General features: G+C 35.1%; 1 protein-coding gene across 1 annotated transcript in view; it reads right to left on the bottom strand.

Moving 5' to 3' along the window:
- Positions 1-12,929, bottom strand: part of COL24A1 (collagen type XXIV alpha 1 chain) — a gene marked incomplete at both ends in the record, with an annotated part of 398,127 nt that overhangs the window by 233,872 nt on the left and 151,326 nt on the right. Inside the window, one exon of the mRNA XM_082834714.1 lies at positions 8,435-8,488. Coding sequence (XP_082690840.1) covers positions 8,435-8,488 — 54 coding nt within the window. The remainder of the gene's footprint in view (positions 1-8,434; positions 8,489-12,929) is intronic.

The raw sequence follows: 12,929 nt of genomic DNA, 5'->3' as shown, positions 1-12,929 counted from the left end.
GATTCTACTTGTATGAGGTATCTAAAGTAGTCAGACTCATAGAAGCAGAAAGAGAGTGATGGTTGCCAGTGGTTGGAGGAGGTAGAAATTGGAGTTGCTGTTAAATGGGTATAGGGTTTGAGTTATGTAAGATAAAAACATTCTAGAGATCTGCTGTGCAAAAATATGCATATAGTTAACAGTACTGTACTGTACACTTAAAAATTTGTTGAGAGTAGATTTTATGTTATATGCTTTTTACCACAATTAAAAAAAAAACTTCCATGGGCTTATTAGCATTCAAGCTCCTCAACTTTATATTTAAGATCAGTCACAATCTACCTACTAACTTTTTTTTTAAGTCAGGTAGGTTTATTTCCACACCTCCATCATTGTGTTGGTTTTGTACCTGTTGCACAAAATCTCTCATTCCTTCATTCTACTTGGCCAAATCCAACTCATTCTACTCAAATCCCGATTTCTCTATGAAGACTCTCAGAAAAATGGCCACACAAATTATTCTCTTCTCTGAGCTCCTTATCCATTTATTATGTGCTGCCTAGTTTACTTTTTAACTTTTCACACGTGGAAATCTCATGTTTCCAGTGGATTACAAGTTCCTAGTAGACAGAAGAGCATGTTTTAATCTTATTTCCAAGTAATTGCTTAACAAAGTCCATTGCCCATTGTATAACTCAATAAATATTTCTCAGCTAACTAAATGCCGTCTGGAATATAAAATGGTTAAAATAAGAAATCTGCGAACAAAATCTTGATTTTGGAATGTGAATCTTCAGGGCTGGCTTGAGGTGATCTCAGAGAACTATTTAGGAATGCATTTCCCCCTTATTAAGTTAGTTCACCAGATCTATTATAACTAATATAACCAATCTGTTAGCTATATAGGTAAACACATAACATATTTTAATAACTCAGTGTAAAAATTATTTCCATATATTCTGTAACATAACCTCATGAATAGGCTTTTTCAAAAAACTTACCAGGGATGTTATACAACAAACGAGAACAGCCTGCTCTACCATCCTTAATTCCATAACCAAAGTAACAACATAAACCATTATGGCAACAAATAAGTTATTCCTCTGTTTACTGGAGAACAGAGAATATTTATTGGGTACTCACTTTCTGCAGTAAGCAGCAAGGGATGTGGTTTTGCTAATGTTATGGGATGCTTGAAAACAGACTGCCAAACTGGGTAGCTCTCAAGAAGGCTTGTTGAAGTATGCTTTGTATCTATATACACATATACGTACACACACAGTCCCACAATCAACAGAACCATAGTTAACACAAGTTTCCAATGTTAGTTTGAGGTTTTTAGTCAACTGGCAGAAAATGAGGAGAAAATGAAAGGCTTCTTTAGAGCTGTGCCAAATTGCTCTGGAAAAGTTTGCAAATAGTGTAACCACGTATTTCAAACAGAGTGTGCATGATTTTTTTGATGACCATCTTGTATAACTGAAACATAACTTGAATAATTTATATTGTCCCCACTTTCTAAAGAAGACATATATACGAAAATATAGGAAGTTTTAAGGTGCTTCCATGACATAGTGTACACAAGTAAAAAAACACATCAGGCAAATAGGGTCACTATGTTTGCCTCTACTTTTCCCTTCTGTTTCTAGAAACAATTTTGAGGCAAATAGGAAGGATGAAAAAGAGAGACAAAAACAGACCCTTCCCAACCTATAAAACATAAAATAATATTCCTCTTCCTTTAAAATTCTCTGGTTATTTTGATTAAATCATCTATGATATTATATTAAAATTCAGTCATGTGTAGAAAAACAATTAGTCTCATATTGTTGGTGCTGATGAGGCTACAAGCTCATGTTTATTGCAAAAATTTAGATAAAGCAATCTAAAAAGTAACTACTACCCACTGGAAATTCAACCATTAATATTCATTAAAATGTCTGGCTTTCAGATCTTTTGTCCCACTTTTATATTGTAATTTTAAGACAAAAGGAAGTAATGAGAAGTATTAAATATCACTATTATAATACTATTCAAAAGGTCAACTGCCTTTCTTCAGTTCTCTGACACTGTTCTTAACAAAAATTTAATAGAAACAAAATTTACAAACTGAAGAGGATTTACAAAGCCATCTTGTGTTCTTCACCTAGTATGATATGCATACTTTAAAACATAAAGTTAGGGGGTGGAGTGCAAGGTGGGGTAGGGATTAAGAGGTACAAACTATTATGTATAAAATAAAAAAGTGCTACATTAAAAGGATCATACACCATGATCAAGGGGGATTTGTCCCAGGGATGCAAGGATTTTTCCATATCTACAAATCAATCAGTGTGATACAACACATCAACAAATTGAAAACCTAAATGATCATCTCAATAGATGCAGAAAAAGCTTTTGACAAAATTCAACACCCATTTATGATTAAAAACTCTCCAGAAAGTGGGCATAGAGGGAACACACCAACAACATAATAAAGGCCATATACGACAAACCTACAGCTAACATACTCAATGATGAAAAACTGAAAGCATTTCCTCTAAGATCAGTAACAAGACAAGGATATCCACTCTTGCCACTTTTATTCAACATAGTTTTGGAAGTCCTAGCCATGGAAATCAGAGAAGAAGAAGAAATAAAGGGAATCCAAATTGGAAAAGAAGTAAAACTGTCACTGTTTCTAGATGACATGATATTACACATAGAAAATCCTAAAGATGCTACCAGAAAACTACTAGAGCTCACCAATGAATTTGGTAAAGTTGCAGGACACAAAATTAATACACAGCAATCTGTTGCATTTCTATATAGTAACAATGAAACATCAGAAGGAGAAATGAAAGAAACAATTCCATTTACCGTCGCATGAAAAAGAATAAAATACCTAGGAATAAACCTACCTAAGGAGGCAAAAGACCTGTACTCTGAAAACTATGACACTGAGGAAAGAAATCGAAGATGACACAAACATTTGGAAAGATAAACCCTGTTCTTGGATTGGAAGAATCGACATTGTCAAAATGACTAAACTACCCAAGGCAATATACAGATTCAGTGCAATCCCTATCAAATTACACATGGCAGTTTTCACAGAACTAGAGCAAATATCTTAAAATTTACAGGGAGACACAAAAGACACTGAATAGCCAAAGCAGTCTTGAGAAAGAAAAACGGAGGTGGAGGAATCACACTCCTTCACTTCAGACTATTCTACAAAGATACAATCATCAGGGCTTCCCTGGTGGCGCAGTGGTTGAGAATCTGCCTGTTAATGCAGGGGACACAGGTTCGAGCACTGGTCTGGGAGGATCCCATATGCCGCGGAGCAACTAGGTCCATGAGCCACAACTACTGAGCCTGCGCATCTGGAGCCTGTGCTCCGCAACAAGCGAGGCCGCGATAGTGAGAGGCCTGCGCACCGCGATGGAGTGGCCCCCGCTTGTCACAACTAGAGAAAGCCCTCACACAGAAACGAAGACCCAACACAGCAAAAATAAATAAATTAATAAACTCCTACCCCAACATCTTCTTTGAAAAAAAAAAAAGAAAAGATACAATCACCAAAACGTGTGGCACTGGCACAAAAACAGAAATATAGATCAATGGAACAGGATAGGAAGCCCAGAAATAAACACATGCACCTATGGTAAATTAATCTATGACAAAGGAAGGAAGACTACACAATGGGGAAAAGATAGTCTCTTCAATAAGTGGTGCTGGAAAAAATGGACAGATACATGTAAAAAAAAAAACTGAAATTAGAACATTCTCTAATACTATATGCAAAAATAAACTCAAAATGGATTAAAGACCTAAATGTAAGTTCAAATACTATAAAACTCTTAGAGGAAAACATGGGCAGAACACTCTTTGACATTAATCACAGCAATATCTTTTTGATCCATATCCTAGAGTAATGGAAATAAAAGCAAAAATAAACAAATGGGACATAATTAAACTCAAAAGCTTTTGCACAGCAAAGAAAACCATAAACAAAACCAAAGACAACCCACAGAAGGGAGAAAATATTTGCAAATGATGTGATTGACAAGAGATTAATCTCCAAAATTTACAAACAGCTCATGAAGCACAATATCAAAAAAGCAAACAACTGAATCAAAAAATGCGCAAAAAATCTAAATAGACATTTCTCCAAAGAAGACATACAGATGGCCAAGAGGTGCATGAAAAGATGCTCAACATCACTAATTATTAGAGAAATGCAAATCAAAATTACAATGAGATATTACCTCATACCAGTCAGAATGGCCATCATCAAAAAGTCTACAAACAATAAATGCTGGAGAGGGTGTAGAGAAAAGGGAACCCTCCTACACTGCTGGTGGGAATGTACATTGGTACAGCCACTGTGGAGAACAGTATGGAGGTTCCTTAAGAACTTAAAAATAGAGTTGCCATATGATACAGCAATCCCAGCCTTGGCCATATATCCAGAGAAAAACATGGTTTGAAAGGATACATGCACCCCAGTGTTCACTGCAGCGCTGTTCACAATAGCCAAGACACGGAAGCATCCTAAATGTCCATCAAAAGATGAATGGATAAAGAAGATGTCGTACATATATACAATGGAATGTTACTCAGCCATTAAAAAAGAATGAAATAACGCCATTTGCAGCAACATGGATGGACCTGGAGATTATCATACTAAGTGAAGTAAGTCAGACAGAGAAAGAAAAATATCACATGATATCGCTTATATGTGGAATCTTTAAAAAAAAGGATACAAAAAAAAAATAAGGATACAAATGTACTTATTTACAAAACAGAAACAGACTCACAGACTTAGATAATGAACTTATGGTTACCAGGGGGACAAAGTGGGGGGGAAGGATAGATTGGGATTGATATGTACACACTGCTATATTTAAAATAGATAACCAACAAGGACCTACTGTATAGCACAGGGAATGCTGATCAATATTCTGTAACAACCTAAATGGGAAAAGAATTTGAAAAAGAATATACACATGTATACGTATAACTGAATCACTTTGCTGTACACCTGAAACTAACACAACATTGTTAATCATCTATACTCCAATATAAAATTAATTTTTTTTTAATTTTTAGAAAATTGTGAATCACCGTGTTGTACACCTGTAACTTATATAATATTGTATATTAGCTATACTTCAATAACATTTTTTTAAAGTTAGGAAACCCTACAGAAGAAAAAAAAATAAGTTCAATTATTACTTCCTCTTGAATTAATTCCCAATTTCCTAAGGCAGAATCTGTTGCTCAATTATCTAGGCTCTCATAGCCCTTCACCAACTCTTTTATATAGCGTCTTACAATACTCCGTGATTTTTTTTTTCCCAACCTCTCTCTGAACTGTAATCTCATCAAGGGGAGGGATCATAGTTCAGAAATCTTTATCAACCCACATTTAGTACCTGGGTTAAAACATAAAAGAAACTCAATAAATGTTAAACGAATAAATTACTGAATGAATGGAAAAATGAATGTGTTTATATATGCATCAAGTTCAAGTTCCTAAGTATACAGCAGGTAAGGGGCTAAATTACATATGAGAAATTCTCAACTCAGTTCTCTATACTACCTCTCTCTCTCAATGTCCATTCATGCTACTATTTCTACTTTGGGATTTGGTTTACTGCTAGATATTGATTATTTCTGTCTCAACATCAACCAGATACCGCAAGCTAAATATACCCAGAATCAAATTTCTTGTCTTCCCCATCTTCCAAACCTGCTCCTCCTTCTGAGTTCCTTAGTTAATTCAATGACATCAGTAACCCAAGTCATAGTCCCAGTTTTATCTTTGACTTCTCTTTCTCCCATCACCTTCATTTAATCAGTTACCAAGTTGTATTGTTTCTATTTCTGAATTAGCTTTTAAATAGTCATTCAGTCAATCAGCCAATATCTATTATGTTCCTATTATGTGCTATGGATATTATCATGGTTATTGTGATATGTATAAAACCAATTAGCGTCTTTCTCAAAAAGCTTATAGTCTAATAGAGAGATAAGCAAATCCGCAGTTATATGAAGATAAGTGCTTGATAGATTTTTTTAGAAATACAGAGAAGAGACATCTCAATTAGATTTGAGAGGAACAGGAAAAGCTTCCTGGACAATGTGGCATGTGACGTGTAGGTGTTAGCTAGATAAGTAGGGCACAGATCCAGATTAAAAAAACAGCATGCAGGAAGCTGTGAGATTTGAACAAGTATGGCATGGTTTCGTACTCTAAATAGTCTACCTGGAGTAACGCTTTTGAAAGAGCAATGGGAGATGTGACTAGATGACAACAGAGTTAGAGAGGGAGAGTAGGTCATAAAGAACCTTGTGTAAAAAGTAAAGAATTATAATCCTTAACCTGGAAGCTATGGAGATACTGAAGAATTTAAGTACAAGAATGACATGATGAAATCTATACTTTACAAACATTATTACATCAGTAGTTTGGATGTAGATTTGAAGAAATGTCAGAATGGTGGCAAGAACAATTAGAGGGCTATTGCACTATCCTGGTGAAGAATAAATAGGGCCTAAACTAAAACATTGGCAGTGAAAATGGTTCCAAGGGCAAAGACAGGAAATTATGAGTCAAAGGAGAGATCAGGATAAAGGTGATAATTGATGGCATGAGGTCATTCAGGGGTCAGGAGAGGGTTTGATACAAAACATATGTGAAATTTGAATACTGGGGAGGGGGAGGAATAACTTTTCTGTGGAGACAGAAAGGGAGGGGGAAATACGGCTGAATATGTACAGGGAGAGTTGTTAGGTGGCCAGTAGTGTTTTCAAATAACACACAGGATGCCCAGTTAGATTTGAATTTCACATAAACAATGAATAACTTTTAGTACAAATGTGTTCCAAATACTGCACCTTCATCCTCTCACAAGTTTCCTTTTCCTGAATGCCATATATCTTACTTGTCTGTCTACAAATTCTGACTCATTCATCATGTCAGCTCAAGTGCTACCTTCTCTATAAAGTGTAATCTGAGTCCCCTAACCATATACTCACACAGTATCACATATTATATGTTATTCACATGGTTATTATAAAGGATTTCCTGCATATATTTCTCTAGATTGTAAGTTTCTTGAAAGTAGGAAGCAGGACTTTTCATCTTTGTAGCCCTAGGGTCTAGCACAATGGCTGTCACATAAGAGGCAGCCAGTAAATATTTGTTGATTGAATGAATGTTCTGTTTCACTTCAGATCTTTATAACTTCTTTTCTAGCTTTTTCTAGCTCATCTCTGTCTTCATTTTTTCTCTTGTTAAACCATCCTCCATGCTGACATAAGAGGTATCTTTTTTAAAACATAAATCACCTAGATTACTTTACTATTTAAAAATCTTTGATTACTCCATGATGCCCATGGTAGAAGTAGGAACTCTTCAACATGGTCTTAAACCTTCCCCACAATTTAATCCCCAAACAAAATGGTTAAGAGCTCAGACTTCGAAATCATGTCTGGGTGAGAATCCTGACTAAGTCACCTGATAGTTATGTGACTGAGGGAATAACTTAACTATCTATAAAATGGGGATAAAATCTACCTCATAAAGATGTTGTGAAGATTAAATGAGGTATCTGTAAAACATTTACTACAGTACTGTAGTACTTGACACTATAGTACACTAACAAATATAGCTATATTAATATCCTTTCCAGCTTCATCCCCTAACACTTCCTCTCTACTCACACTAATAACCTTCCACAGCAGCTATACTTCATAACCTGCCAGTTCTCCAAACTTCAGGCTATTTCATTGTTCTGTGTCTATTCACAATACTTTATTTGTTTACGATGCTCATTCTATGTCAGCCTGCTTGGCAAAGCTTGGTATTTAAAGGTTTTCTATGGATAATTTCTAGTATACATACACAACAACAGTAAAGGAAGTTAGAAATGATTAGGTTTCTGCAGGTAGTTTGTACTATGTATAAATTCCAGAACACCATAGGCTTTCTTTTATTTTAATCAGTGGATATTTAATAGGCCCTAAAGAGCTTTAGTGGTCAGAAAACTCTCATCTATTCAGTGTAGGCTATAGGTTTTTGGGTTTTTAAATTTTTTTCACCTCTTATAAGAAATCGTTTTTTCAGTTATTTACGTGCTTTGCAAATATTGTCACCCTAATCTAAGTCTAGACCAAACCAGGAAAATCATTTTCAATGACCTGAACCCAAGAGGCTGTATAAACATACTCCTACTAAACAAATGATACCAAAAGAACAACCAGACACGCAAACTACTTCCTGATTATCTCAAAACAAGCTGTACAAGGTTTTTTAAATGCACCGAGTCAGCTCAAAAATATCCAGAAATGTTCTGATATTTCTAAAATATTTTTTTACCCATTCATTGAGATTTGACATTAGAAAACTATAGATACCATACTTTTTTCTTCTTCTGTTTTTCTTTTTCTTTTTTTTTTTCCTTACCTTTGATCCTTCAGGGCCATTTTGTCCAGGAATCCCAATATCTCCAGGAAAACCCTAGGGAACATAAAAATATAGAGAGTTTATTCCATAGCAAATTACTTTAAATCTATTAAGCATATAGAAATTCCCTTTGCCTTTCTTTGATGTCCAATAAAAATGATTTATTCTCCTCAAAACTTCAATATTAAAGATTAATCGTTAGGCAGTTGTCTGACACTGGAATACAAAACTTACTAAGTATACTAAAACAGAGCTTACTTCATCAGTTATTCATGAACAATCCTCAGACCCAAAGAAAATTCTCTAATCATTCACAACTTGAAAAAAAGGCAAAAAAAAATGTAACAGGTCTTTTCAGTGTCATATGGGACACAGAGCCACCCAGGGATTAGGGGAATGTACTTTGTTAGACTCACTGTTTACTAACTAACTATATGCTAATTCTTCTGTTTGGTGAAAAAAACAATAACCCCAAAGGTTATATAGCTTAACATACAGGATACTAATCAGTTTTGTATCGAACTCAACTATCTTATTCTAACATTCCCATATTCAATTGTCTATAAATAGCTCAATGTTCTTTGAATTTGTATTAACATCTTACTGGTTCCATCATTAATTAACAAATTGAATAAAATCTTTGACCCATGTTTACTTCATATTTGCCTGAAAATCATAATTTTACCTTTTCAGAAATTATACTTCAGCAGTCTAAAACAGTTTTCTCAAGAAATAGAAATGGACCAAAGTGTCAGAAAAATCTGTGCTGAGAAAAGGCCAACAGTGTTGCTCCAAAATGGTTAGATCGATATTCTTACTGAAATAATACACTAGAATGAAATTCATCATGATCAGTTTCCATATTGATAATAAGCTAATAATTATAGTTTTCCTTGTATTTTGTCACAGATAAGCTGTTTCAGTGTTTCCTTCTGACATGGACAAAGGAATAAAAAGTAGGATAAGTACAAGAATAATACCTTTAAAAGTAAAGAAGGCTGCAATTAAGTATGAATGTCAGCTAAAAAGACAGTTCATTGGAGGGGTAAATATTATGGTAATTAAAATGCCAACAAGTAAGATGGAATAGCAAGGTTGATTCTGGAAAACTCATCTTGGAAAAAAAGAAAAAATCAACAGTAAGTGATACCAACTTATCCAGTCTGGATTAGGACAGAAATGACTCCAATTTAAAACTTGGATTCTGTGGAGAAAAATATTACTTGTGGTCGTTTCTGGCAAGAGAAAAGGCAGTGGTAACAGAAAGACTGGACACAGGATCAGATTTCTGGAAGTTTTGGAACAGAATATGTTTAATACAGACATGCTGATGGCTTTTCTAACTAAAGGAAATCAGGTTCATCTATACTTTCTCTGCCTTGAGTAATTTTCCCTTATCTTTCTTTACCTGGAACACTTAAGTTTTAAATAGGAGATTAAATAATATATCACTTGCAAATCTTTCTTTGACCTCCAATACCCTGAGTTAGGACCCTTCTAAGACTCACACCATCCTAGGGTCCTACAAGTTTACTTGATAGTGTTTTGGCTTGTATTGTTTTCCTCATCAGATTGTAAATTCCCTGAGGGCAGCTTTATCTCTTATTAACCACCATATTCCCAGAAACTAGTACAACACCTGGCACATAGTAAATGCTAAAAAAATTGATTTTTTTTGCTCTTGAATAATGATTTGTTTCTTTTGACAATAAAAAGGGACAACATGGCTGGTGGCTACTTTTGGCCCCTCAATACCAGTTTACAACCACTGCTTCACAGCATGCTCATAGATAAATTCATAATTCCTGTCCATTCTCCAGCTGAGCCTGGAACACCTTGTCCTACTAGAAACCAAGCTGTAAAAGGTATCAAACCTGGAGTCACGTTAAAAGAACTCTGGGAGCTTGAAGAGGATCTCACCAGCCAGAAATGGGACAATATGAACTTCAGTAAGGACAAAAATTGCAATGGATTTCAACAGGTCAAATATGATTAAATTCAGAAGTTCAAAATGATACAACAAAAAATTATTCGCATTTAGCAGATGAAAGAAAGCCAACTCATTATTTCCAAAACTGGTAAACAAAGGTGAAGAATCAAGCATTTATTCCACCTTTTCTATACATACAATAATACAACTAACCAAATAGTAGATTAGGGGATGTATTCCAGCCAATAAATGAAAAAGAAGTGAAAGAACAAGAATATCTCCATTTTGCAATCCCCTAAATGATCTAATGTATGTAGCGAGTTGAGGAATCACAACTGTTAACTAACATCACAGAATGATGATAGACATTTTGTGCTTCCTAATGAAAGAACACAATATCACCCATAGTCTTGCCAAAAACAAACAAGCAAAACTGACCTTGGCTAGGCCTCTATATGTGGCTACCAATTTGCAGGAAATACAGAGGGAGAAACATGCTTAACTACACCATGAGACTATAATCAGCAAAATCCAGGCTGTAGGAATCTCTACAGGTTAAATGTCTGGGGATCTTCAACAATTAAATTATAAAGTGGGGAAAAGGCAATGGAAGGAGAACTTGTAGACTAAAAGACACAAGAGTAAAACAAACAAGACTAAACTACAGTTTGAAAAGATGTACACCCGAGTGATAAACCATAAAAGAAAAAGAGGAACTGCTTACTTACTGCAGGAGAGATAGGCTTGTGGCTGGGTTGGGATCCATAAAAGTTTCTGGGGATAACTGGCAGTTCTATTCCTGACCTGTGTGGTAGTTATAAGAGTGTTTGTCTTATAACTGTTTGTGATATACATTTGTTTTATATAGTTTTTAGGGTCTGTGCTTTATTTTCAATAAACAGTAAGAAAAACGTTATGAGGTGGCTTCTGGATAAATATGAACTATTGAGTATATATGCATGAATATCTGCTCCTTCTTAATCATTAAAATTACAGTAAAGGAATATTTAAAAGACAAAAAGTACCAAAGACCAGGGAATAAGAGTCAAAAGATGTCAGCAAATCTGTTCTTATATTATAGTCATGTAAGTTGAATATTTTAAAATTAAAACTTTATTTAAAAGTTCAGAAGCACATCAGTCTAGTTATTAAAAGGAAGAAAAAAAATCTCAAATAGGATACCTTTGAAACTTGGCCAGAGAATATATTTTTTTAAATAAACTGTTTTTTTTAAAATTGGGGTATAGTTGCTTTACAATGTTGTGTTAGTTTCTGCTTCACAACGAAGTGCATCAGCTACATGTATACATATATCCCCTCCCTCTTGGACCTCCCTCCCAACCCCCACTCACAATCCCACCCCTCGAGGTCACCACAGAGCACCAAGCTGAGCTCCCTGCGTTATACAGCAGGTTCCCACTAGCTATCCGTTTTACACATGGCAGTGGACCTAGAGTCTGTCATAAAATGTGAAGTCAGAAAAGCAAATATCGTATATTAACACAGATATGTGGAATTTAGAAAAATGCTACAGATGAACCTATTTGCAGGGCAGGAATAGAGACCCAGATGTAGAGAACGGACGTGTGGACACAGTGTGGGGTGGGATGAATTGGGAGACTGGGATTGATGTATGTGCACTGCCATGCATATAACAGAGAGCTAATGGGAGTATTTTTATTATTTAAAAAATTCCAGTGGTTGAGAATCTGCCTGCTAATGCAGGGGACACAGGTTCGAGCCCTGGTCTGGGAAGATCCCACATGACGCGGAGCAACTAGGCCCGTGAGCCACAACTACTGAGCCTGTGCGTCTGGAGCCTGTGCTCCGCAACAAGAGAGGCCACGAGAGTGAGAGGCCCTCGCACCACGATGAAGAGTGGCCCCCGCTTGCCACAACTAAAGAAAGCCCTCGCACAGAAATGAAGACCCAACACAGCCATAAATTAATAAATAAATAAATAAATAAATAAATAAATAAATAAGCCAAGCATTTGAAGCCCTATAAAAAATAAAAATTCTGTACCTGGTTTACCACCAAGTAAAGATCTTACCTTTTAAATAATAAATTTAAAATATAAAAACCAGAGTTAACTGGGTCAACTGAATTTTAATGATAATCTATGTCTACAAAATAAAGTTTTTTTTAACTAATTCATTGTTGAAAATGTAAATCAAATGACAGGATGTGGCCAACCTTGCCAAGTAGCAAAATTTCAGAGAGCTCAGAGATTGAAAGATTTAAAGATACACCATTCAGAGTCTATAACTTTCATTAGAAAACTATATTGGCATGAAACTATACAGAAAAATAATTAAAAACAAAAATCTGATAAAATGCTTTATTTTTTTCATCTAAAATACTTTAGTAAACACTGAAAAGTCAAAATGGTTTCTCCCACAAAGTGCTTCACTATCTAAGTTGTCACATCACAATTGAAAATATAACACCTTAGTGAGGAAAAGGATGAGCAGTCTGACTTGCGGTGCTTGTTTTAAAAATTGAGATATAATTGACATAAAGCATATTAGTTTCAGGTGTAAAACACCTGTATATAAATATAGA

This window comes from Leucopleurus acutus, assembly GCF_964270905.1.
Source record: "Leucopleurus acutus genome assembly, chromosome: 2".
Taxonomy (NCBI): Eukaryota; Metazoa; Chordata; class Mammalia; order Artiodactyla; family Delphinidae; genus Leucopleurus; species Leucopleurus acutus.
The sequence above is the reverse complement of the archived record's forward strand: the minus strand, read 5'-3'. Positions and strand labels throughout refer to the sequence as shown.